Source organism: Talpa occidentalis, unplaced genomic scaffold (genome assembly GCF_014898055.3).
Source record: "Talpa occidentalis isolate TD23 unplaced genomic scaffold, MPIMG_talOcc4v2.1 talOcc4.10, whole genome shotgun sequence".
NCBI lineage: Eukaryota > Metazoa > Chordata > Mammalia > Eulipotyphla > Talpidae > Talpa > Talpa occidentalis.
In genome coordinates, this window is record NW_023600993.1 from 94,148,373 (window position 1) to 94,175,517 (window position 27,145).

The 27,145-nt window shown below is 52.1% G+C and overlaps 1 protein-coding gene across 2 annotated transcripts in view; it reads right to left on the bottom strand.

Annotated features, from left to right (window-relative positions):
- PTPRT (protein tyrosine phosphatase receptor type T) overlaps positions 1-27,145 on the bottom strand; it is a 917,718-nt gene that overhangs the window by 11,400 nt on the left and 879,173 nt on the right. For both annotated transcript variants that reach the window (XM_054697687.1, XM_054697683.1), the window contains 8 exons: positions 25,618-25,654; positions 24,575-24,672; positions 21,430-21,546; positions 16,675-16,829; positions 16,285-16,420; positions 13,086-13,235; positions 11,529-11,702; positions 7,855-7,986 (listed from right to left, as the gene is read on the bottom strand). In XM_054697687.1, coding sequence (XP_054553662.1) covers positions 7,855-7,986; positions 11,529-11,702; positions 13,086-13,235; positions 16,285-16,420; positions 16,675-16,829; positions 21,430-21,546; positions 24,575-24,672; positions 25,618-25,654 — 999 coding nt within the window. The remainder of the gene's footprint in view (positions 1-7,854; positions 7,987-11,528; positions 11,703-13,085; positions 13,236-16,284; positions 16,421-16,674; positions 16,830-21,429; positions 21,547-24,574; positions 24,673-25,617; positions 25,655-27,145) is intronic.

A 27,145-nucleotide genomic window follows, 5' to 3' on the forward strand; every position in this document is an offset into this window, starting at 1 on the left:
ACCATTCATCTCCAGCAGCAGTTGGCACACAGGCCAAATCCGAGCAGCTGCCTGTTTTTGTCAATAAAGTTTTATTGAAACGCAGCCAGACTTAATCCATTCACGAATTGTCTGGAGTTGCTTTCCTGCGACAACAGCAGAGTCGAGCAGTTACAACAACCACACAGCTAGCGAAGCCCAGAGTATTTCCTCTCTGGTTCCTCACACAGAAAACTTGTCACCCTCTTTCCTGTGGATCTGTTCTGAGGACAAAGGAGACAATGCTTGTGAATCAAGCTCTTAGCACAGAGCCAGGGTGGAACCAACCCGCACCAAATCCCAGCAATTCATATTATTATTGAAATTGCCAGGGCCCAGAACAAAATAAGGCTACAATCATGAGAGCCAAAATACAAATTGTAAGGATTCTTATCACAACTCGAAAATAGCAAAGATGGGCAAGGTTAAGTTGCATAACGCACTGGACGCTTGCTTTCCCAGGTGTCTCCATCAGGGGAGACATATTGAGAAAGGAGGGGTATGTAGGGGTGTGTGTGTGTGTGTGTGTGTGTGTGTGTGTGCATGCACACTTGCGCACAAGTGCCTGGTTGGGGGGATACTGGGGTCTCTGTGACTGGACAATCATCTGCTGAGCTGAACAACAATGACAAATCCACAATTTGAACTTCATTTCTCTTTGCCATTGGCTCTTCTGCGTTGCACCCTTCACAGTAATGAGGAGGGAGCAGAGATAAGTCCGGGGCCGGCTAGAGAAATCAGAATTAATCAGAACTGTCCATTAAAAAAAAAATAATTGCCTTTATCACCTGCCTTGAAGTTAGCCTTGGCAGGGGCTGGCTGTGATCCTGACATGAGCGACATGGGTCCGAAGCATCAGGGAAAGTCTATTACCCCAATATTTTCAGTCTGGAGAGAGAGCAGAATGATTTGTCTCTTTTAATAAGATTTCCAGACCAATTTCTCAAGCTAATAGGTTCTCCCATGCCTCAAACAAGACTCCTCTATTTTGGGACACTTCTCTGCATTTGATTTTCCAGGTTACACTCCCGCCAGGCCCAGCGGGCTGACGAAGGTTGCAGGGGCCTTCTCACCTAAGTCAGCGTCATCCCTGCACTGGAGCCCCCTCAGGTCGGGAGACCACATCAGCCCGCGCGGGGGTGACAGGGGGTGACATTCAGCCGGTGCTGTCAGAGCTGCCCCACACTTGCAGGTGCCCCACGCCCCGGAGGCCGCACACGATCTAGCTGGGAAGGCAGGAGAGCAGAGGGGAAGCCAGAGGAAAGTCCAGAGCTGAGCGGAACCAGGAGGGGAGTGCCAGGAACTGAGCTTTGCGCAGGGGCTGACGCAGGCCTGGAGCAGAGACCACAGGCCTGAGTGAGAGTTGCCCGGTGCACCAACCCACCAACCGCCAGCAGTTCCTGGAAACCTTGGGGCAGGGCCTGATGGTCTCGGAAGCCCGCGGACAAGGGGACAAGGGTTGAAGGAAGCCCACCGGCTCTTTAAAACCACAAGCACCCTTCTGACCGGGGGCTCAGCTGCCCTGGTGCTACTTTGGCGTTTCTTTCTCAGATAAAAACTTGCAGCGGCGTCTCCGAGAAAGAGCCAATCCAAAGCCCTTCAAAACCCAGATCCAGGCCTTTCCTCACTTCACAGCCCACTAGCCCCCTCCTCTGAGCCTGCCCAGCAGCCTGGGGAGGGGGCTTAGCCCTGCTGACACGCAGGGCAGCACTGAGGGCCATGCCCGGAGGGGAAGCCGGTCTGGGTCTGGGTGTTGCCGAGGACTTACAATGGCCCGGCTGTTCTGGAAGAGCAGAAGCCCTTTTGCTATTTATTGTCAGAACAAGTGAAACCAAGCGGGAGCCGAGAAGCCTGCGCGGACGGCCTGGAACAGCTGCCCCGTGTTCTCCACCCAGTGATCCCCGCGGCTGCTGGGGCCGTGAAAAGATGTCCCTGGGGCCACACGTTCTCGCTGGCTACAGAACAAATGCGGAGGGAGCTGCACCGCTGCCCACCGTTTCCTGGCTCATGGAACCAGAAAGCTTGTTAGTCACTGGAATAAACACACTCTGATGAGCTGAGTGGAAACTGCCATATGGGCTCATTTTTGGAAGAAACAATTTAAAAATGCATTTCAGTGCACCTTAGTTATAGCTTTTGTTAATTAAAAATATGTTGATAAAACAGTACGGCTGAGGCATAGCATGGCTGAGAAACTCAGGGCCTGACTTGGTCAAGGTCCCTGTGATCCACGGTTGGGGGGTGGCGGGGGCGGGAGGGAACTCCATCCCGGGTTCCCTGAAGGTGAAAGAAATTAGTGTTTTTTGAGAAAAATGTGTCACCTGAATTAGTTTTAAAAATTCCAATCACTGATTACAGAATCTGTTTAAAAGGACTTTGTAAAGAGGCAAAGACAAGACCTTAACAGTGACCTTACCACTGTGGCCGGCTCAGGAAGACAGGCTGGGGTGACACAGCGGGGAAGGCGTGTGGGCTGGAGCCGGGGCACCCCCACACCGAGCCTCAGTTTACCCTCTCGAGGGCCCACGAGGTGAACAACGCAATCTCCAAGTCGTGGTGGGAACTTCCTCTGAGGACAGCTCGACAGAGTTTGTTGCTGCTAGGAAGGGTGGGAAGTTTAGGGAATCGGGTGCAGAAGGAGGAGGGGCGTGGGAGACAGGCTTTGGGGTGGAGAAACTTGAATGGTGCAGCTTAAGAAAGGCAGGCTCTTTGGGGCCCCACCGGCACAGCTAAAAAGAGGGCGCAGGAGGAAAGGCAGAGAGAGGAGGAAAGTGGTTGGGGGGACAGGCGGGGCAGCTGTGCTCCACCCCAGGCGTGAGGAGGAGGAGGGGACTTTCCACCTTCAGTGTGGCCCTTGCTGGGGCAGGACCCCTTGGGGATCCGGTAAAGCTTGAGCTGGAACTTGGAAGTGAAAATAGGGCTCCCTTAGAATGCCCAGAAACCTGGGGAGTGGACAGCGGGCTTTCCCACAGGAGGGGGGAGAGGAAATAGAGCCGTTGTTATTTAAAATTTCAAAGACAGTATGAATTTGGCTGACAGCTGGCTACACAAATCTAACACTGAGGGTCTCCCCGGTGGCGCAGCAGTTGAACACTGGGCTGGGAAGCTGCCCGCAGCCTCTGCAGCGCCAGTTCGATCCCCGGCCACCAGGTAAGGGTCCCACGTGGCGCGCAGACCTCTCCTGCCGCCCGCTGCTCCCCTCAGCAGTGTACTTCGGTCCTTCTGCCTGTTCTGCTCCCCGCTCTGGCTCTGGTGAATTCTCTCACCCTCCCGCACATCTGACTGTACCCAGTGCTTGTGTAAATAAATAAATAAATAAATCTTAAAAACAAAAAAAATCTAACACTGAGACTCAGACAAGAAACTGGCTCCAGGCAACACACCAAGTAAGCGTGGGGCTGAAGGTGAGCTCAGGTCTCCTGACCCCAGACTTTTGGTTCCACCGTGACCCCACTCTTCAGGAAGGTCAGGCAGGAATCCAGGCCTTGCATTTCAGAGCTGAGGCTCGCCAAGACACGACCTGGGTGGTCTGTGTCTTTATTTACCAGCACGTTATGTTGTGTTTTCACAAGCCGAGATAAAAATGGGATATCAATACTTGCTATTTGCCCTGCAGGCACAATGACAGGAAAAGACATTTCTGAAACATCACCCCCACTTTTCTCCTGGGAGGATGAAGAGCTTGGCTCGCTCACTTTCAGAACAGGGCGACTCAGCTTTTACACAAAAGAATTGTTTTAGAGGAAAGCACGATCCTTCCTGCTCCATAGGCCCCCCGAGGGTGGGGCTTACCAGGCACCGGGGCTGTGGGAATCTTGCTTTTTAAATGGTGGCAGAAAAGCGTCTCCATCCCTGGCGGGAGGCCCTGGGTCTGAGTCAGTGATGGGCTGAGAGCGTTCGGGCAGATCCTGCCCCTTGCCTCGGCCTCTGTGTCCTGACCTGCAACTGGGGACGTCACCCTCGTCAGATCAGTGGTTTCCGAGGTGCTATGTGAAAGGACAATTTACAGGCTTTGGAGTCACGATGTAGACATTTTTGGGGACTATGATTCCATTTGCCGGAGAAACTGCACCATGGCTGACCTCGAGGATCTCCTGAGCTGACCACAGAAAGGGCTTTCTGGTGTCTGCTCCCCGTGGGCTCTGGTCTAACCACACACAGAGTCCACAAAGCTGGCTGAGATCTTGTCAATGCTATTGGGTATTGTTGAAACCAGTATCATTTGCTGACTGTTGAAGAGCAAGGATTTTGCCCCACTAATCTGACCACAGGGCTTTGGAATCCCAAAGAGCTAGAAAAATCTCTAAGTTCCAATGAAGTTGCTTTGAGGGTCTTTATCTGGAGCCCCCCACTGCACCTAGCTACCCCTGAACAGTAGTCACTGCCGAGATTGGAAGACTAGCTTTGGCTGGAGAGGGCTGACTGAATGAAGAAGTACAGGATTCTGAGCAGAGGCAGATAGATTGGACTAGCTGGGCAAGAAAATAAAGCACTTGGCAATCTCTCACTCTCTGCTCAACCACACTTTGCTACAAACTACGTGGTCCTGCCATGACCTGAAACACAGACCGAAGTGCGCACAGTGCAGGAAGTGCACCAGAGCTCTTGGGAGCGATCTAGGGCTGTGCAGGACTTAGACTGTCCATGTTGCTGGGCTGGCTGCAGCCATGACTGCCTGGCACGGGCACACTGGCAGACAAATGCTGATGCCACTTCAAAGAACCGCCTCTCCAGGTGCCGAGGGCGGCTCTTCTGATGCTCACACAGTGTCACTGTTTATTTTCACAAGGCGCCCAGCTGTTGCGGTGATGATATTTATATCAATAAGTGCTCTATTCATCTGCAGATTTCAGGGGAGGCTTGCCAGCTGCATATGGCAGCCAACCTCAGGGCACTTCTGAGCCTGATGTTTTTGCATTTAGAACATCGATTCTCAAAAGTTGTACCAACATCTGGGGCTGAAAGATCTTCCTTCACCCCAGCCCACACTGTAGGGGGAGCTCTAGCCGGGGACCCTGATCCTTGCTTCTGTGTCTGTCCCAAAGGGACTTTCTTTGAAACTCCTTCTTTGTGTCTGAGCTCTGGTTTTGCAAAAAGGGAGAACCATACGGGCTTCCCCAGGCTCTATGTCACTCACGGGCAGAGCCGACTGTTTTACTTTTTCAGGCCAAGGAACAGGGCGGTGATGCCTTTGGACTTTAGAAGCCCTTGGGGGGCCTTTGTTTAATGGGAATCTGTTCAATTTCATGGTTATCTCAGATTCCATTGTCCAGGCCCTGGGCCTTGGATCATCCTTGATGCTTCCTTTCCCTCACATTCCATATTCAATCTGTCATGTTCTCCGTTGGGTCTACCCGCAGGGTACAGCCCGATCAATTGCATCGCTCCCACCGAGGTTCAAGCCACCACCCCCGTCACCTGCATCACATTGGGAGCTTCTTCCCTGTTCTCTGTGCTTCTACTCCTAGCAACAACAACCCTCCCGCTTCCAGCACCTACAGTGCTTTTTAAAAATCTCAAATGACATTTTCCAGGCCCTTTCCTGACTCAAAACCTGTCAATGGCTCCCCTTTTCTCTCAGAATAAAACCTCATTTTTTTCACTAAGACTCAAGGCCCCCCATGACCGGGCCCTGCTGTGTTTCTGTCCCTCCTGCTGCTGGCCCCACACTCTCTCTGCGCTGGCCACAATGGCCTCAAGTGTGCCAGACACATGCCCAGCCTAAGGCCTTGGTGCTGCTGTGCCCCCTGCTGGGACGCTGGGACGGCCCCAGCCCCAGTCTCCCAGCAACTCCAAGTCTGCCTCGGCCATGACCGTCCCAATAGGGCCCGCCTGAAACCCTCTGACAGGGCATCCCAGGCCCACACCAGTCTTCACCCTCCGTTTTCCTCTTTCCATACACTTGCCCCTTTACGCGCGAGCAGGCACATCGCAGGGCGTGTGCGGTTTGTCTCCCCATTGCACAGCGGAAGTTGCGCGAGAGATGAGCATCTTGTGTTTTGCTGACTGTGTCCTGCTCACGGGTGCGCCCAAGCACCTCGAGTAGCTTCTGGCCAAAAGCAGACGCTCAACAAACAAGGGCTGAAGGGAAGCACGGCATCTCCCTGATGGTCTCTCACTGCACACACCAGCTTGCCTCAACTTCACCCCCTGTAACCTGCTTTTTTCTGCCTTCCCAGCCTTCCTGCTTTCTCTCCTGCTCCCCACCATCAGTCGCACCCCAGAAGCCTGACGGCCGGGGGGCTCCCAGCCATCAGCCACGACTTCTCACTCACCTCCTCATCTCGCTGCCGCGACCTGTGGACTTCAACTCCGGAATGGTTTTTTGCATCTGACCTCAACTCTCCTGCCTCCCGGTCACCTCCTCCATCAGATGAGCACCTTTATTTTCTGCACATTTGCACTATTCTCCTCCTCAGTCTCTGGGCTTCCAGGTTTTCCCTCAAGCTTTTCCTGCTCACTGTCCCACGCGCAGCTTTCTAACAGGAACCCTGGCTCCGCCGCCCCACTGCTGAGACGCTCTAGTGTCTCCGCTCCCTGCATGGCAAGTATTCCCTAATTGTGCTCCGAGGAACCCCACAGGTTCCACAAGGTGTCCAGAGTGGCTGACTCTCCACGGGGCACCAGGAGGTGCTAAATGCCCAGTGCTACGGAGAGCCCAGGCCCCGCCCCCAGCTGCGTGCAGCACCGCTCCTGATCATGCTGGTTTCACACATTGGGCTTGTTGAAAGCTTTGGGTCAAAGGATTCTGTTGCTCACAAAGCAAAAGTCTGACAGGTATCGTGCAGCAGGCCGGGCCTAAGCCCTCAGCCCAGCGTGGACAGCCCCTTTAAAGAGTCCTGTGCATTTCCAGAGTCACCACCTCTTCCGCTGGCACACCCCACACCCAGGCAGGTGCAGCACGGCTGATTCTGCAGACAAGCTCCACAGCCAGGCCGCCGGCCTTTGCCCTGCTGTTCCCTCTGCTGGGGTTGCCTTTTCTCAGCTCCTTCATTCTCCACACGCCCAAATCTCTGCTGTCTTCTTCAAGGCCAAGGTCACCTTTTTGAAGTCTTCCCTCACCCTCTGGGCTGAATTCATTGCTCCCTGTTCCCGGCCAGCACAGCACTTTGCTGCCGACCTCTATTACAGTGCTGCGTGGGGTTGGGACGATTCGCTCATCTGTCTCTGCAGCAGGACTACGAGCTCCTGGGGGGCTGAGACCACAGCTCAGATCTGTCTTCCTAATTCCCACACAAGGCCGCACTCACTCAGGGACGTGCTCCTTTGAGTTTTCTTCAAGACAATGACGGGCTCGCTTTGCAAAAACCCAAAAGGCCCTTCTTACTTCCACCCCAGAATGGCTGCCCTGTCAAGGGGACGTGCACCCCAGGAACTGCCCCGCGACACGGGTCCCGTGTCCTGCGTATGGGCATGGGTGTGCTGTGGGTGCAGGATGCTCGTGGCTGCACACCTCGGGGGCTACGGAATGAAGCCTGCTGGGCGGGTCACAGGGTCACCTGTGCAGTCAAGGCTCGGTGTGTGGCTGCTGGGCAGAGGGTCCCGGGTCAAGCCCCGGCTCTATGAACGCAGGTGCACACAGAGGGGGCAGGCCAGCTCTCTGTGGCCAGGCATCAGGACAGCCTGCAGGGCTGGAGAGCTCAGAGCTGGGAGACGCGGCCAGCAGCAGAGTGGATTTGCTTGGGGCTCACAGACAGACAGCGCCCGCCCTGCAGAGGGCACCGACACCAGGCAGAGGCAACACGCGTCCTCAGGGCTCCTTCTCCAGCAACTGGACCCTGTTACGCTAACGCACCTGAGCACCCGCACCCAGGGCCGCGCCAGGCCTCCTCCTACCTGGGCAGTATCCATCTCGTTCAGCATCACCACAGAGGAGCAGTTATAATCGAACACCAGCCTCCAGAAGTCTGCCACGGTGTTGGGTAGAGGGTGCTGGGTGACCACGAAGGCGGCAGGCTGCTTGTGGCTCTGACAAAGGAACAACACGGGCTTCATCAAATGCACATCCATCAGCGAGGTCCTGAAGAGATGAGGCCTGGATGACTGCCAGAGGCCCCTGAGTCTGCCAAATAGATTACACAAAGCACCTGCCTGTCCTGTTATCTCTGGGTGCCCTGGCGACAAAGGGGACCTTCTCATAATGAACTCATTCTCCTCCAAAATAAGACATTTCATTAGGAAAGTGTCACTCAGATGGGGATTATTCAAATAAATTATTTATGTCTGGGAGCTCGGCAAATAGTTATCATTACAATACAAAATGAAAGATTTGGGATGCAGATTTGCTGCTCGGCTGGCCAAGGCACCTCTTGGGATAGAAGGGATGCTTTGTGTCCCTGTGCCCTCAATGCCACAGGAGGGGTCTGCGCAGACGAGCAGAGATCCTCTGGAAGGGATGGATGTTATAGGAGGTGGACTCTGAACCATAAGCTGGGACCGTGGAAGGTGCCAAACTTTGGAGTCAGACAGCCCTGGGACTTAAATTCATTTTGCCACTGGTAGGCTATAAGCCAGGCAGCTCGCCACACATTCGCACCTACCCATCTACCTACCCCTCCACCATCCACACACACATCCAACCATCCATCCATCCATCCATCCATCCATCCATGCATCCATCCACCCACCCACTCATCCATCCATTTATTCAAATATTCATTCTTTCAAACATCGTCAGTAGCGACTGTCCTGCCCTCTCCCTCCCTGGGCGAGGCACTGACAAGTTATAAGATCTCTCCAGATTCTTCATCTGAAAATGGGAATCGTAACTTCAAAGGATTGAATGAGATTTGGTGAAAAGACCAGCACCCAAACAGTGAGCCCACCGGCCAGTGGAAACATCCCCAACTTGGTCCTTCATCCTCAGCACCAGCATGTGGCTGGCACATGGGGGCGCCCAGGACCTCCAGGAGACAAATGACTATACTGAGGCCGAGTCACTGGTGGACTCGAGGGCCAGAGAAAGTGGCCTGTGCGGGTCTGGACTACGTCAGAGGCCTTGAAGGAACCATGTTTGTTGCCGTGTGCTGTGAGAGGGTCTGGAAAGCTCAGGGAGCCTCTTCTCGCCATTAGTGGTTTGGGAAGCCTGAGAAATAGCCCATATTCTAAAAAGGCTTCCTTGGAAGATGGTTCCTGTGGGAGCCACAGCTTTGTCAGTGGAGACGCAAGTCAGCACAAAGGTGGGAAGGGACGGGGGTGAACCCTTTCAATTTGGGTGAAGGCCTTGCACACAAGCCTGCCAAGAAGCTACATCAAGCACCCATCTGTTCTCCCAGTGCCCAGCTGCAAACCAACCATTCAAACCCCTGCGGCTGTGGAGGCTGCATGTGGTTGGGGGCTCTGTCTTCAAGGTCTTCCCAGGCCATGTGATGGTCAGAGGGGGAGAGGGAGGCCAGAATGTCTCGTTTCCCCAAAAGCCACACTCCAGCTGCAAAAGCAGATCTTCGAGTCCCTTGCAGGTGAGGAAAAGAGTCTAGGTTCTAAGCGTCACAACCCCCGGTGCCCAGACCCTGCACTCCCGTTCCTGAGCTGGCTGACCTGGAGATAATCACGGAGATACTCGGCCCCTCTGTGCCTCACCTAGAAAATGGGGATGATACGTTCAAATGCAGAACAATGCAGTGTAAGTCAGGGCCTGACATGGCGCCCACCGCTCTGTGAATGTTAGTTTTCTTTCCCTCTTCCCTGTCTCTGTGATAAATGCTCTATTAGGCCAGCACGCCTGACAAAGCCTTATCTGAAAATATGTTCGAGATCCGTGCTCCTGCCGGGTTTCAGGGATCAGCCGGCAATCCATTTCATGGATAACATCATCCTTTACCAGGGGAAACATTAAAAATTAACCCAGAGGACTTCATATTTTTCTGCTAGGAGCAAAGCTGCTATGGTTACCAGATAATGCACAGACTGAGTTGGAATACAGATAAGGACTTTTTTTTGTGTGTGAGAAAGGCAAAGGCTCCAGTGATGGCTCACAGGAGAAATGCCCTGTGGACAGAGAACACAATCAGCAGCAGCACTCGGCAGAAGGCATTTGACTGCAGGCGGCATCTAACCTACTAAGTAGAGGCCAGGAGCGGGTTTGATCCTTGTGTGGAAGAGGAAGGTGGGGTGGGGAGCTGGGACAAGCAGGAATCACAGCTAGGAGGGGCTTGGAAGAATGAGTGTACCCCAAACCCCATCAGTCACCTCCTGCACCCACACACACACCCATTGACCTTGGAAGGCCCTGCACGAAAGCCGGAGCTTCTCTCCACCTCTAGCAATTTGATTTGATCCAGACAAGAAGCTCCGCTTCCAGAGCCAAGATTCCCAAGGATGACTTGGTACCCGCGGGCAGAGGTCAGGGCGGGGCCCCACTGAGCTGAGACAGGCACTGACCTCTCATCACCTGTCTGCCTCCAACACTGAGGACTGGGGGGGAAATCTCGGAAGGATTGGAGGTCAGAAAAGTAGTTGCCCTGACGCAGATGAGAGCACCCCAAGTTCCTGCCTGTTCTGGGTGAGGTGGGAAGTCCATGTGGGCTGGATGGATGTGACCTCTGACATGTTGGGGAGGGGGGCTGGTAGGGCTCATTCCAAATCAGGCCCAAAGCCTCAGGGGCAGGATGTCTGCATTTTACTGGGTAGAGGCAGCTGTGGGAGGCCCAAAGAAGGAATTTTAGGGTATGAGTTAGGAGTCCTGGACTCTGGCTTTGCTACAAGCTCTCACTTGGTAGTGAGCAAGTCTCCTTCCCTCTCTGGCCTCAGTTTCCTCTGCTAGAAAGCGCATGGATGAGACTGGGTGATTCAGGGCTCCTTCCTGTGCAAACATCTCTACATTGCAGAACTGGAGGGTGATGACCAGAAGTAGGAGGATCCAGGGAGATGCATGCAAGTCACATGACCCTGGGACCTCTGAATCCCACACCAGGAACGGGGTAGGGGTGCCCTTCAGGGCCTGGTGCTGACAAAGCCGGAGGCAGTGCCCCTGCAGAGTAGTCGGGAACATGCCTGCTCCCGCTCCGTGCTCTCTGCTGCCTCCCACCACTCATTTACTGAGCACCTACTATGTGTCGTCATTTACTGAGCACTATGTGTCATCCTCACTGCTGTCTCTGAGCCTGCATGAGAGCTCCTGGAGGACAAAACCTTTGCTGCACCACCTGTGTTCCCAGGGCTCAGGTCCGCCTGGACTGCAGGATGCTCTCAACTGCACAAAGGCTGAGTCAGTTCTCTAGCAGCAGGGGGAGGGGCCATCAGCCCTGCAGTCTCGTTGTGGGGTGTGTGTGTGTGTGGGGGGGCATTTTAAGCTTCTGGTCTATTCTTTCTAGGCTTTATGGGAAAAAAAGAGCCAGAGCACAGGTTGTGAATAGGTTTGGTCTTGGGGCCAGTAAGATAGGACACAAAGAGAGGCTTCCCAGGCTGGGGTCAGAGCCCTGGGGCCCCTCTATCTCTACCCTGGAACAAGCTTCTCAGTCCCCATAACATGAGCCAGGAGCACCCCCCACCCCCGGCCATGCTCAGCTTACGTCCATCAGCGCCGCATTGATGTAGTTGCTGGACTCCCCGTCCACGGAGATGAGGAAGGGCAGGCAGCGGTCCAGGGGCAGGACATCCATGCTCCGGTTCTTATCGTGGTTCCGGGGCAGGAGCCCGATGCTGCAGTCCTCGGGCCGGACACGGGGCGTCACGATGTTGAGGGTCTGTGGGGTACACAGGGGACTGATAGGTACTGCTCAGCTGGCTGCCCAGAAACGACAAGACAGTGATGTCTGAACTCACACCAGCCCCGCCTGCTCCACCTGCAAGCGAGCCCGCTGGTCCATCCCCAGGACTGGCTCTTCTTCCCTCATCTCCCGTGGCCGCTCCAGGGGTCCTGTGGGCGGAGCTGTGTGACCCCCAAAAGCTGAAGGCAGGAGGGGCGCCCACCACACTCAGGTACGGACCAGCACCTGCCCGCCGCTTGAGCTAAGTGGCTCCTCTTGGAAGTGCCGCAGCCAAGGCTGGGCCGGCCAGGAGTCGCACGGCGGGAGGGGGCTGGGGAGGCCACCGGGGGTGGCAGACATCCCAGGCCGTGTCCCGGAAGCGGGAAGTGACTTTCCTATCGCCCCTGCAGAGAGGAAGCTGTTGGAGGGTGGAGGGATGGGGAGATAAGTTGCTCAGGACGGACTTGAGACTGGAGACCCCGCGGGCAAGCTCCGTAGGGCAGGGAAGGCTCAGGGCTCGCGTTCTGTGGCCAATGTCTTACAAGGGCAGGGCCAGCGCTGATGTACCTGGTGCCCCGAACAACCCCCCGGGGTCCGAGTCCCCGCCCTCCCCCGAATCAGTGGACTTCGTTAGAAGGCGCGCCGTGGTACTGGCTGGCGGGTACCTGCGCGGGGAATGATGGGCCCAGCATTTGGCCCTCAAGTCCTGACGCTCCCTTGCGTCCTCCTGCCTGGTTCTCATTCCTGATGCCCGGGTAGGACCCTGACACTGACCTGGGGACAATGGGCTGGACTCCGGACTGATGTCTGGATTTCCAGACCGAAGTCTCCTACATTCTGACCACAGGGCTCCATGGCCTGGACCTGCCCTGCCGAGCAGCGCTCCAGGGAGATGCCCCCCAAAGTGTCACGTGCACACCACCCCCCAGAGAGCTCTGAAGCGCAGGTCCTCACTCAGTAGGTGCGGGTGAGGCCTAAGATTCTGCATTTCTAACAAGCTCCCAGGTGAAACTGAAGCTGCCTGTGTCTGGACCCCATTTTGAGCAGTGAGGATCCAAGTGTACAGAAAGGTGGCGAAAACCCAAGTCCCTCTGGGGACACAGGAGCACGAAATTCACACCTGTGTGTCTCGACGTGTCTCCACGCACAACCTGGTCTAGAATTAAACAAGACTTCAGTTCACAAACATAATCATCATTAAGAACAGTGTCAGCCGTCACGGTGTGATTGAGGAGGGGCGTGGGCCTCCCTCTGTGACTCACCCGCAGCTGCCGAGCTGCACCCGCCGGAGCACACAGACCCATCGGCTCCCACCAGGAAACCCCCACTGTATGCCCAGCACCCGAAAGCGCGGGCTGGGCCCCTGGGGTCTGCACATACCTGAAATTCATCTTTGATTTGGCTGGAGTTGGTCTGGGGGTCCAGCCTGCTGATGTTGTAGTACAGGGAGCGGAACTCGCACACGGGGATGGCGGTGTTGCCGCAGAGGCAGGCCTCCAGGATGGCGTCGTGCACGAACACGTACTGCTCCTGCGGGCGAGGGGGCGGGTGAGGGCAGGGCTGGGGGGCCTTAGCCACCCGCGCCCCCGGCTGTGCAGGCTGCGTGCGGTGTATCCGCAGAATCACTGCTCTCTGGCCTACAGCCCGAAGGGCCCAGTTGCCGTGTTCCCCAGTGATGCCGGGCCCTGCTGAGTCCGCCCCGTGTGGCTGACTGAACGGCACAGTCTGTGAAAAAAATGAAAAACTCCGGGACATGCAGCACTGGGGCTCTCGTGTCCTGCCCTGGCGCTCTCAGCTTTCACTTTTCTCTTTTCCTTTCCCCTGGTCTCTTCATTTTTTTTTTTTGTACTTAAAATAAATTTAATATAAGATTAGTACATGAATTTATACTTCGACTTGAAGAAAATATGTGTAACGCACGATTTTACTTTTTAAAAAAATCATGCAGTCTGGTATTGGAACAAGAACAGACATACAGACCAATGGAATCGAATAGAAAATCCAGAAATAAACCCACAGATTTATGGTCAACTAATCTTTGACAAAGGAGCAAAGACTATGCATTGGAGCAAAGAGAGTTTGTTCAATAAATGGTGCTGGGAAAACTGGGTCGCTACATGCAAATGAATGAAGCTTGACCACTACCTCACACCATACACAAAAACCAACTCAAAATGGATTAAAGAACTAGACATAAGACCTGAAACCATAAAATATATAGAAGGAAATATAGGCGAAACACTACGTGATTTGCACATCAAAGACATCTTTACAGACACATCACCCAAAGCAGTGATAGTGAAGGCAAAGATAAACAGCTGTGACTACATCAAATTAAAGAGCTTCTGCACAGCAAAAGAGACAATAACAAAAACAAAGAGAAACCCCACCAACTGGGAGAACATTTTTGCACCCAACACTAATGATAAAGGACTGATCACAAAAATCTGCAAAGAGCTGATGAGACTCAACAACAACAAAGAAAATAATCCAGTCAAAAAATGGACAGAGGAGCTAAAAAGAAACTTCTCTGAAGACGAAATGCGAATGGCCAACAGGTATATGAAAAAATGTTCAACATCACTTGTAATCAGGGAAATGCAAATCAAAACTACCATGAGATACCATCTTACACCAGTGAGAATGGCACATATTAAAAAAACTAGCAACAACAAATGTTGGCGAGGGTGTGGAGAAAAAGGAACTCTTCTGCACTGTTGGTGGGAGTGCAAACTGGTCCAACCACTGTGGAGAGCTGTGTGGAGATTTCTGGACCTACTAAACATAGAGCTTCCATATGATCCAGCAATTCCACTCCTAGGTATTTACCCAAAGGACACAGAAACATCCATTCCAAAGAACACCTGCACCCCTATGTTTATAGCAGCACTGTTTACAATAGCTAAGCTTTGGAAACAGCCCAAATGCCCAAAAATAGATGACTGGATCAAGAAGATGTGGTCCATATACACCATGGAATATTACTCAGCATTCAAAAAAGATAAACACATGCAATTTGCAGCAACATGGATGGCGCTGGAAGGGATCATGCTCAGCGAAATAAGCCAAAAAGAAAAAGAAAAATACCGGATGGTCTCACTCATAGCAGGAATCTAGAAAACTTAAATAAGGGATCAGGAAAATGAATAACTATAAGAAAGTGAAAATCAAAATCAACAAAAATCTATGAACCAGAGACACTTTTTGGGGGGTGGGGGCCGGGAGGGGAGGGATTGGGGTCAGAATGGGGCATGTGCAGTTGTATGGGGGAATATAAAAATAAAATTTATTATTTAAAAAAAAATAAACTTAAAATGATAAAATGGAAAAAAAAAATCATGCAGTCTCTTCAAATGCTGTAATCCTTACATTGTACTGACATTTACTGCAATTTAGTGTTTCTCTTGAGTTTTTGGCGCTTGTATATGGAGTCCTGGATAACTGAAAAGTTCCTTTTTATTTTATTTTAATTTTTTTTTAAGATTTATTTATTTATTTATACAAGCACTGGGTACAGTCAGAAACTTGGGAGGGTGAGAGAATTCACCAGAGCCAGAGCAGGGAGCAGAACAGACAGACTGACGGAGGACACTGCTGAGGGGAGCAGCGGGCGGCAGGAGAGGCCTGCGCGCCATGTGGGACCCTAGCTAGTGGCCGGGGATCGAACTGGCACTGCAGAGGCCACAGGCAGCTTCGCAGCCCAGCGCTCAACTGCTGCGCCACCGGGGAGGCCCTGAAAGTTCTTTTTAATGTCCTATTGTCGTTGTTGTTGTTTTGCAGTAAACATGGCTATGCTTAGAGAAATTTATATCCCATGGTTTATTTTCAACATTTTATATGAATTATTATTAAATGCATTTTGACTTATGTAACATCAGTCTATAACAGCATGTGAATTTCAGCTACATAGCATAGGATCCCACATCTGTACATCGCCTTGTGATCCTCAAGAGTCTACTTTCCATCCACCTCCACACAATTGACTCCCCTTTACCTGTTTCACCCACCCCAAGCCCCTTTCCCTTGACCTGCTGAAGGCTGCTTTCTGAAAAATCTGAGATTTGTGCTGAGGGCTTCTCCCCTCATCCCACATCTGCGCTCGGGCTGTGTGCAGGGCCAGCCAACAGGGGAACGCTAAGGGCCCAGGTAGGAGCCTTCAACAATACCAGATGGAGAGTCGGGGGATAAGAACCTACACTGCCTCTCTCTTAGGTGGGAAACTTGGAAAACGTGCTCTAGACTGTCCCGGAGCTGTGCAGCAGGATGGGACTCCAGTGTCCACGGCGCTGAAGTTTGTCAAACACTCAGTGTCAGAAGCTTTTCTTCCTCTGTCCATCCCATGTCCCCATTCACCTACCAGAGAATTTGGGGATCACCTCCCCAATGAACTACTTGCACTCAAATCTTTGTCTCAGGGTCTGCTCCTAAAACACGTCACCCCCTCAGCTCTTGGCCCTTTGCTCCCACTTCTCCCACAGTCCCTTCCTAAAGGCTGTCTTCCCAACGGGCCTCTGTTCTAGCATGCTTTTCCTTGACTCGGGCTGCAGGTGGCCAGTGGGCTCGGGCTGCTGGGACTCACCTCTGTCTGCACCAGGTTGACCCTTTGGGCCCGAAGTTCTCGAACGCAGTTGAAAATGTCCACCACCCCTTCGTTCTCAGCCATGTCAAGCATGGTGTCGATGGCAATGAAGCAGCCTGTTCTCCCGGCTCCAGCACTGGAAGAGGGGGACAGTGGACCATGTTAGGGACCTTGGGGCAGGACCAGCCCTGCGGAGGCCCCACCCATTCAGCCTTGTCCCCACAGACCCTGCAGAGGTCAGACAGAAGAGTCTGGATCTCAGTGCTGCCAGGAGATCCCCAGCGACTAAATCAGAATCTCAGCCTCCTCTTGTAAAATGGGAGAGGAATGCCTGCCTTTGGGGACTGGCTTATTTTTCTTATTATTTAGAGTGGGGGCCCCCTCACTTACCTGCAGTGGACCACTATGGGCCCAGCTTCAGGGGGGTTGAGGAACTTGACCTGGCGGACGAAGCCCAGGAGGCCAGTGGCATAGCAGGGGACGCCATGGTCGGGCCAGCTGGTGAAGTGGAAGAGGCGGAGCTCCCGGATCTCGTGGTAGCCTTTCTGAGGAGAGAACGGGCCTCTGTTCCTTCAGCTGCTGCCCCTACATGCCCATCCAGCACCCATGGGGAGCCAGCCACCCTGCTGTCAGGGAAGACACAGCCCTCAAAGGGTTAACAGGTGTCATTATGGGGGGTGATTCTGTGATCTTTTATAGTTAGGAACTCAGGAAGGCGAGAAAAAGTGACTGCTTCACTGCAGGATTTCTCAGAGCCTTTAATACTAATACATGATCTGAATCTTCCCCAGGGGCTGTGATTACACCCACACTTTTGCCAGAGGACCCTCTTTTGACAAGTGTCTCATGGAACTTGTATCTAATGGAAGGAATTCAGAGAAATGTCCTAAACACCAAGTTAAAGTTATTTCCAGTGGAATGCAAGGCTTTTTTTTTTTTTTAAAGATTGATCTCTGGGGTACTCAGTTTTAAGCTTTTTCTATGATCATGTCTGTGATTTTAAAATTAAAAATAAAGGAGCAAACTTTTTATTAATTAGATTCTTACTTATAATTATCAGATATGAAACATAAAAACCAAGCTTCTCTGACTGGGGAATGGTGAGGCTTAGAGCTCAAGCAGGCCCCTTGCCCCCTCCCATCCTTCACACAGACAAGCTCCAGGCCAAAGGGAAGTTTCCTGACTATTCTGTGGCCAGGCGACACCTTTGAACCTTTACTTAGGGCATGCCCCCTTCCTGAGCTTCCTTTTCCTTAGCCATCTCCTATAGATATTTAGGGAGATTATATAGGAAGAGTGATTATTCATTCTTTCATTAAAATAATATAACCAGGGTAATCTGTGCCCAGTTTTGTGTTAGGTCCTAGGAAGCCAGAAATCAAAGCCACAGTCCTTGTCTCTGAAACAGCTCCGGTGTGAGTTGGTCTAGTATGAGAGGCAGACTTCTAAGTGAATACTCCTATTAAAGTACATCAAGAAGTGCCAGGTAACCCTAGACAGGGAAGAAATCAGAGAGGGCTTCCTGGAGGAGGTGGCACCCTGGCCTGCATTTCGAAACATGATAATAGTGAAAAATAACAGCTAACATGCATTAATTATTGACTATGTGCCCATCACTCTTCTCTTTTGAACACTTTGATGTAGAAAAACATTAACACCCCTACCAATTCTCATATTTTATTTCCTTTTTGTAGATGAAGAAATTGAGGCCTAAGCAAGGCTGGGTAACATGCTCAAGGTCACAAAACTAGTAAATTGTAAAGTTACAAATTGAGGCCGGCTGGCTCCACAGTCTGAACTCCTAATCATTATGACTCACTGATGCCTGAATATCACCTAGTTGGAAAAATGGAGGGATCCCTGGACAGGGAGGGCACCCCGGCAAAGGCATGGAGATAGGACTTAGCACAGTGCGTGGACAGATTCACAAACAGCCCAGGGTAGCTCCAGAAGAAAGTGGAAGACAGGCAAGGATGGGCCGTGGGACTGGGGGTGGGAGGCTGGATCCTTGAGGGCCTCAAGTCCCACTTTTAGGCCTTTGGACTTTACTCCCAAAGCTTTGGGTGCTCTAGGGAGGTTGCAGATGGCTGCACAGAAGGGGAAGACATCACCACCAGATTTGCATTTTAGGAGGGTCACGCTGGCTGCTGTGCGGAGGAGGGGTTTGGGTGGGTGTGCTGGGGGCTATGTGGAGGGTTCTGGCGGTGTTCAGTCAGATGCCCTTTCCTCAGTCGCTGCATCCACCCCCTGGCCACTCTGCAGGCTACAGACAGTTTTCAGTTACCACTCCTTCAGAGACTTGCTCTCAGCGCAACAGGGGCTGCCTCTCCTGGGTGTGGGGTAGACAGCTGGCACCCTCAGACTCAGAGGAGCCTTACAGTGACCTGCCGACTCTGGCAGCTTGCTTGGGATTGTGGGATTTCCAAGGACTTGGGACTTGCTAGCCAGGATGGTCTTGGGCAAACCAGGACGATGGCCACCCTAATGGAGGTACAGAAGACTCCTTTGCCTCAAGAGGTTATGAGCTCCGTGGTTCAGTGCTGGGCCAGAGCTGGCCTTGGGCTGGGCCACAGCCACACTTAGCTCCTTCCCCAGCCCTGCCCTGCCTCCTTCATTTCCCTTCTCCTCAGCACATCGGCCCAGGCACCCAAATCCCTGAACTGGCTCTGTAGGGAACCCAAAATCAGATGGTGCAAAGCAGAGGCAGAGAGCCCTGCTAGGTGGCCGCTGGAGCCCAGGAGAGCGAGCACTGGGTTAGAGCAGTGATGCAGGAACTGACAGCGGGCTAGAGGAGAGACCAACTTTAATACTTGGATTTTTTTTCACTTCATCCTTCAAATGAACTCAGTCCTGGTTCAAAGTCTCACTACCTGTGCCGTGACTGTTTATCAAGAGTCCTCTCTCCCTGACAGGGCTGTGCTGTCTTCAAGGGCAGGCAACATTACTGGTTTGTCATTTCTCGGTCCCCACAACCGAAATTGAGCTGGATAACCCAGGCCGCTTGTACACCATGCAGAGGCCAGCTGAGCTGAGTTAATCCTCTAGGTCCTTGGGCTCTCTATTTTTTTTTTTTTTAAAGATTTATTTATTTATACAAGCACTGGGTACAGTCAGAAGCGCGGGAGGGTGAGAGAATTCACCAGAGCCAGAGCGGGGAGCAGAACAGGCAGAAGGACCGAAGTACACTGCTGAGGGGAGCAGCGGGCGGCAGGAGAGGTCTGCGCGCCATGTGGGACCCTCCTCTGGTGGCCGGGGAGCAGCCGGGGATCGAACCGGCGCTGAAGAGGCTGCGGGCAGCTCCGCAACCCAGCGCTCAACCCCTGCGCCACCAGGGAGGCTCAAGGGCTCCCTATTTTAAGGTGGCTCCCTATAGGTGACATCTTCCCTGACAGCCACTCTTGAGGACTCCCTGCTCAGGGTCAGGGCCCCAAGATGTGGCCCCATGTTCCCATTTCCGGTCTCATTCCTAGCACTGACTTCACGTGCGGTAGGTGAGACTGGTGCCAAGCTGGCCCCTCTTTGGGGCTGTTAACTCTGCTGTGGGGATGCTGACTGCTGGTGACTCAGAGTTGCCCCCTCTGCTGGAGAAGTATCCTCAGGAGACAGGATTCTGCTCACCCTAGAGGTGATCCCTCAGCAGTTGGCCCACGATCAGTGTACCGATAGACATGAGGCATAAAAGTGGCTCCCTTGCCTCCACGGGGCCAACTCTGGGGTGTGGTTTATGCTTCAGAGGCCTGTGGTTCAAAATTCGCCCAGACTTTGTCAAAGGCACTGTCCTTGCCTGGTCCCATCCCCCACCCCCACACCCCATCAAGTCTCTCCTGAGAGCACTTCCTTGACACTCCATGTGCACAGAATCCTCGTCTCAGGCTCTGCTTCTAAGGAACCTGACTTATGGCTGCATCGGAGAACCTGCTGTTACCCTCCCATAGTGGAGGTCAGCTTCCCTCCTGGCTCCTCACCTGTCTTCAGGTGCAGGCCTTTAGGAGCAGAGCACAAGGACTGGAGGGGGCTGCTGGGAGCAAACAGTATGTCTTGCCACCTGTGCCACGTGTGGGGACAGTTCTGGGCACGTTTCTTCTTGGGCCACCTCAAGGGCTTGCCAACCCCAGCAGCGCAGCTCTCAGAGCACTGAAGTCCCAGCACTTCCGCATGCTCAGGCTGTGGTCACTTGTCCCATTAATGTGCCTGTTTTTTTAGAAAATGGCTACTGCAGTGTAGTGGAGGGGAAATGAGCTGAGTCAAGGCCATCCTGGTTCCGCCCCCTTGCCTCTGGGGACTCTGGACAACTTGTGCCTCAGTTATTTCATCTGAAGAATGGGCATAGTAATAGTATCCACTTCAGGGGGTTGGTAGGTGGAGTAAATGAACTAATTTGTGCAAAGCACTTAGAAAAACACCTGGTTTAGTAAATGCCCTGTAAATGTTACCTATCACTATACTACACCAGTAATGCTATAATGACAACGAGGAAATAGTAATTGCATTATAAATACAGTGATGATGAGTCTTTGCAATCTCACTGTTATGCATCAAGTTCCTGCCACCCTGCCCTCCTTCAGTGCCTAGACCAGTGTTTATCAACCTTGACATGACTGTTTGGGCTAGAGGGCCTCTGGGGTGGGGGTGGAGGGGCTGTTCCCTGCACTGTAGGATGTTTATCAGCATCCTTGGCTCCGTCCACTAGATGCCAGTAGCACCTCCTCCCTGCAGCCGTGACAAACAAAAATGTCTCCAGGCATTGCCAAATCCCCTCCACTCTGCATGGTGTCCCCCTCTGCCTGGGGCCATCTTCTGCCTGCTCTTCCCTTGGCTGGCTCCTTCTCTTCACTGTCTGCTTCAGTGCCTCCTCCTCTGGGAGGCCCTCCCTGACCACCCCATCCACCTGTGGATTTCTGTCTCCAGCTGTCGGGCCACTGACTTTGTGGCTTTTATCACCACGAATCATTATTCTGATTAGCCAGTGAAGTCTGTTTGTCCCTCCTGCTGGAGCAGGATCCATGTCTAATTTGATTGCTAATTGGCCCCGGGTGCCAATGTGACACCAGGTCAACAAGGGGACCCTCGGTTATCACGTCTTGGATAAATTAACAAATCTACTCCCCTGATGGACCTGCCACCCGCAGCCTGGAAGAAGCTTACCTTCTGGACAGTGAAGGTGCGTATGACGTATTCTGCCAGGGGCTCTGTTTCAATCAGGGACACTTTAATGTCACCATAGACCTCTGTGTCATCCGGCCAGTACCGCACACACTTCACCTGCGAGGGAGGACAGAGATGAGGACGCATGAGTAGGTGGCGGCATGTGAGCAGCCACCTCGTCCCGTTCAGATAAACCCAAGGGCCACTTTGGTGGAATTTCAGTCCAAGGGGTTCTCAGCTGACCGGGGATCAGCCAACCGCCCAGGGCCGAGCTCATTCCCAGAGGGGCTGGAGCCGTTAGGAATAATGGAAGCGCCTTCTTTTGCTGAGCTTCTTGCGGCTTCCAAACTCAGCGCCACACTAAGTGATGGAATCGACATAGGTGAGACAGGCAGGTGTTGTTATCGCTATTCAACGCGTGAAAATAATACTCAAGTCTGGAAGGTCGGTGACTCGTCCAAGGTCATGCGGCCAGTTTTCTACCTTAGGCTGAGTGCACTTTTTGTGATGTCAGGCTGGGGCAGCCGAGTGGTGTCAGCTGGGCAGAGATGAGAGTAAAAGGTGGGAACAGTGGGGAGTAGGAAGCGGACGTGTTCGGGAGAGGCTCATTATTAAGTGGTGGTCCTTGGGGGCCGGAAGGAGGAAGGCTCTTCATTGGGAAAAGGATGGAAGGTTCGGTCTCCAAGGGAAGACTTGGTGCTGGCTCTCTGCCAGGGTGGGGGTGCGGATGCTACAACCAGCCATCCCCACATTTGACGCTAAGTCACACTCTGCAGGAGGAAAAGAGATCATCGGTTTCCCCTTAAAAGAACAAAAGCATTACCATTCCGGGGGACGCCGCACGGCCTAGCGTGGCATTTCCCACAGTGTGTTCCGCTGGGTGCTAATAGGTGTTAGGTGAAAAAAAAAACAAGAAACAAAAAACAAACAAAAAAAAAGGTTTTGTGGTCAAATGAGTTTGGGAAATGCCGGATTCAACAAAGTTAAACAGGCTGCTTGGCTACCGTGCTACTCGTCTGGTTCAACGTGCTAACGCTGGCGTGGTTTATGGCTCTCCAAAAGGGGCAGAGTACACAGCATTTCCCAAACGTATTTAACCATGGAACCCTCTTCTCACTAAGCATCCTGCAGACTAGCATCCCATGGAACCCACTTAGGGAAACACTAGCGCATCAGGTTTTGGAGGCAAGTGGATGCATCACTTAGTTCTACCGGTAGCTGTGCAACTTCCAGAAAGTGTCAAAGCCTCTCTGAGCCTCCCTTCCTATTCAAATGATAGCCAACATTTATTCACTGCTTACTATATCTTGTGCAAATACTTAATAATATTAATTGCTTGTCATCACACCCTTCTGTAATATAATTATTACCACCTCCACTTTACAGATGAGGAATCTGAAGCACAGAGAAACTAAGAAATTTGCCCAACGTCAGTTCTTAGCACTGGATGGTGTCAGGGTATTAGCCAGGCCGTGAGTAATTGCCAGGAACACCGAGGCTGTGACAAGATGAAGGAAGTCCAAGGAGCGTCTGGCATGCGTGTGGCTCCTGGACCAAGTTCCATCAAGCGATTGCTCTCTTGTGCCCTCCCCAGATGCAAACTACATCTAAGAGCTGTCCTCCGAGGGCCTCTGTCTCCACTGTGGGCTCTGCTAGGGGACAGGCTGGAGTGCACCTCTGAGTTGTGCATCTTGGGCTGGCCCCTGCGGCCACAGAAGCTGACCCTGTGTCCCTGCAGAGCAGCCCTGAGCACCTGGCATGAGCACTGGAAGCAGAGCCAAGAGTTAGTGACTGTGCCCGGGAGACTTCAGGGGAGTCACATTCCATTGCCCCTGGGGTCTGTTTCCTCATCTGTAAAACAGGAGAGTGGACCAGTAAGGAGTGGGCACAAGAATAAAGTCTCTCCTGACACTGAACGCCTACCAGGCCTTGTGTTGGCCATGCCCTCTTACTGGATTATTACTGACAAACCACATTTTCTCTTTCCCATGTCCTTGGAGGCCAAGGAAATCTGTTCTTTACAGGAACAGATACCTGCTTCTTGCCCAACGAAAACAAAACAAAACAAAAGGTACACCAGCCTGCTCCTTGGTTAATTCATATGTTCAGTGGGGAGGCCTCTGAGTCCTGCTGCTTGTGTCTCTGACCTTCAAACCCCTCAGCCTGCCCACCCACGCATCACAGTTCACCAGTTAGACAAAAGCAAGTGGGGAGTAGCCGCCCCTCTTCTAAGCCCTGCGACCAGCTAGGGCCCACAGAGGGGACAGGAGACAGAGCAGAGGGGAGACCGAAGACTGAACCCTGCAGAATGTCTGGGATTAGAGGTCAGGGGAGGAAGAGCAGGAGCTACTGAGAGGTTGAGCATGATGAGATAAGCGGCTTCTGACTTTATCGGCATGGAAGATGGGGTGACACTGACGTCTCATTCTTGGTGGGGTGTGGGGGTGGCAGTGTAGCATCAGGTAGAAGAGAACATGGTAAACAAGCAGAGCCTTGTGCGGGCCTTGAAAGTGTGGCAGGAAGGTAGAGGCAAAAGAATCGCTTAGTTTGCCTGTTGTCTCTTTTTTAAGGAGGAAGGTCCCCAGCACGTTTATGCGCTGAGGGGAATACTCTATCAACGAGAAAGATTTATTTTTCCACGAGAGAGAGAAAATGAAGCAATTCTCCGGCAGCACCTGATTTTCCAGGCACTAGGATTCCTTCGAAAGGGCAGAAGCCACTTCTTCCACTGTATTAGGCCGAGCCATGAGAAACGGCTGATTTGGGGTCAAAGGAAACAGCTCTTATTTGATAGTTCAGCCTGATCGCAGGTGGAAGGAAGGAGAAGATGGTTGTGGCGACAAGCGGGACGCAGCTTTGCGGCGTGAAGGTGAGCGTTCATGTCTGGTGACTCTCATTTCCTCAAGCACTATGAGATGACATCGTCGATGGCGTGGGAGGGTGGAGGGTGGGGGATGCAGGCTGGAGGGAAAGGATGGAGGCTTCCCTCCTCCAGAGGGAAGTAGGAGTGGGGATTTCTCCTTGCGGGTGGCAGTGAGGGTGAAATCCCAGACAGGAGGCACTTGGCACCACGCACGGAGCACAGAGGTGCTCAGGTGTGCAGAGGCGGGCATCCTCTGCCCAGGTGACTGCTGGAGGGGCTTACCCTGCCCACTTCCACGAGGTTTGTGACCATGACGATGCTGGCCGAGTTCTCCTGCCAGATCATTCTCCAAAAGTCCTTTACTGTCTCCTGCATTGGACCTGCCAACAGAGAAGGTCACAGGGTCAAAGACGCCGGGGACAGGAAGTAGCCAAGGGGCTGTTTGTTCCTCCTGCTGGGTCAGTGGAGGCTCCACCTTTGGTGAGCGAGCTTGAGAGCAGGTGACCCACGCTGGGACACCTGAGTAGCTGAGACTGCAGACTGGGGCGCGCGAGGTCAGAGTGTGGATAAAAAAATCCACTCTCCAAACCTGCATGGTCTGGAGCATCTGCTGGACACAGGAGCCACTCTCCTTCCCTTTCTTGTTCTTCTGCCCTGACCGTTTCCGCTGCCTCTCCTGAACTCATCACTATATCTGGACAACACTGTGCACGAATAATACAGCTTAAGGGGGTTTGTAAAAATTGGGTTCTGTAACCTTGGTGAGAAAGGAAAGGAAATTGAATGGGGAGGAGAGACAGACAGATGGCTGCCAGGAGCCGGCTGTTTTTTCCACATTATAGATAATACTGTGAGGCGTTTCTTTATGAGTAAGTCACTATCCATATAGAATTACCCACAGAATCTCCTGCCAGAAGGGGTTTGAGAGAGGTATGACCACATTTAGCCACCTGACAAGATGCTGGCAAGTTGTTTCCAGGCCAGTTGACTGCTTCTGTCTTCTGGACACAAACCCATCGAGGAGATAAGGCACCATGAGCTCCACATCTGGACGGTGGGTATTGATGCCCTGGCCTGATGTCTGTCCTCCCTGGGCCCATCTTTCCTGATCATTTCCTAGTGGTGACATTTCCTTCCTTGCTCACTCAGGTCCCGCCTCCCATATCAGAAACTGTCACCCTTTTCCTTCCCAAATGAATAATCTCGAGGACCCCTGTAGGTTCTGCAGCCCTACTCCTATGTGAGTTCTTCGCTGGCAGAAGCTCATCTCATTCCTCTCCTCCAGGAAAGGGCAAAAGTCCCTAGAGGAACTGAAGGACACTTACCTTGAGTTGCAATGTAGTGCCGAGGTCGATGGTATCCCTGGAAAACAGAAGAAAAACACAGTGAAGGGTTTCTGGTCAAAGCCTGCAAACAGCCTAATATTTATAGTTAGCCTTCCCAAGACTTCACTTCTTCAAAGGCAAATGGGGATGAGCATAGACATCTCCCAGAAAAATGGTGAAGATTAAATAAGATAATGCATGTAAAGTGCTCAGTAAATCACTGAGTATTAGCCACTATTATGGTTACTTGGGAGATCCCCATACAGGCTTGTCCTGGAGCCAGAGAACTGGGAACAAATATTGGGGTGGGCATTACTTATGTCTGTGCTCCAAGAAAGAGATGGGGAAGGAATTTGCAGGTTTCTGTGGGCTATTAAAAACCTTTCCTGAACTACAACTGCAGGCAGAGTATTGCACCTTGTGGAACGTCTTAGAGATGAAAACAATTGCATGGATGGCTCCTCCCATTAGCAACAATTAGAAAAAGAAAATTGGGAAGGATGCCACATCGCCTCTCTGTGCAGACATGGACACGCTTAGAATTGGTCTCCATAAGTGAACAGAACCCCATGGAGGTGTGACCTGAGGACTGATAAAGCCACTTTCTGCTTCACACACCAGTTTCTGATTTCTCTGTTCATTTCCAGTGGGGTGCAGTTACTCTCATGCCCCATGACCCTCATCATGGGGGAAGGGACTGAAGGTGACCTCTTTTTTTGGGGCATGGAGGCATACATGGAGGGCCCCATTTTTTGTTACAGAGAAGTATATGGTATTGGGTGGAAGTTCAAGTTTTGGGGGGAGCAGATCTACATTTAGTTTATGACATTGAACAAAATTAGTATTCAATGAATGAAATCAATGAGTGAATGAATGGAGAAATGCACACATTAAGAAAATAAAAGGCGTGCCAATTATGGTACCTATTGCTACAGAGGTTGACAGTCCAGAAATCTACTTTCCCCGTGGTTAGCCATCTCAGGAGGCAAAAAGTCCGAAAGTTTCATTAATACCTATTTTTGTTTTTAATAGGGGTGTTTAGTCCCGGCAAAGTGGATGAGCTGTGTCAAGCCCCCCTTCAGGGAAGAATCAGAATCAACATCTGTATAATTTATGGTGAAACAGACATGGCGCCTTTGAGTTCTGGAACCATCTTCTGACTCAAAGACTAGTTTCTTGTCTCCTTGCATTTCTCTGCCTCAGTCTTCTACTTGCTTCATGACTATTTAATAGGCACCGTCTAGCTGCTGGGCACACTCTAGAGATGACTTGGTTGATTGTCAGCACCAACCCAAGGCCAACATCAGTGCCAGAACCACCAGATGAACTACATAGGAATCAACAGCCCCCACCAAACTCTTTGTTTGAGTGGTCCTAAATTCTTAATGAGATTGCCAGTTTTTTTGAGGCCAAAACCTACCTCCTAAGTTTACAAAAAAATTTACAAAGAGCCTAGCACAGTGTGAGGCTCAGAACAAAGGTCCAATAAACAAGCTGTTGAGAAACCAACTCAAATGGCAGCACAGCG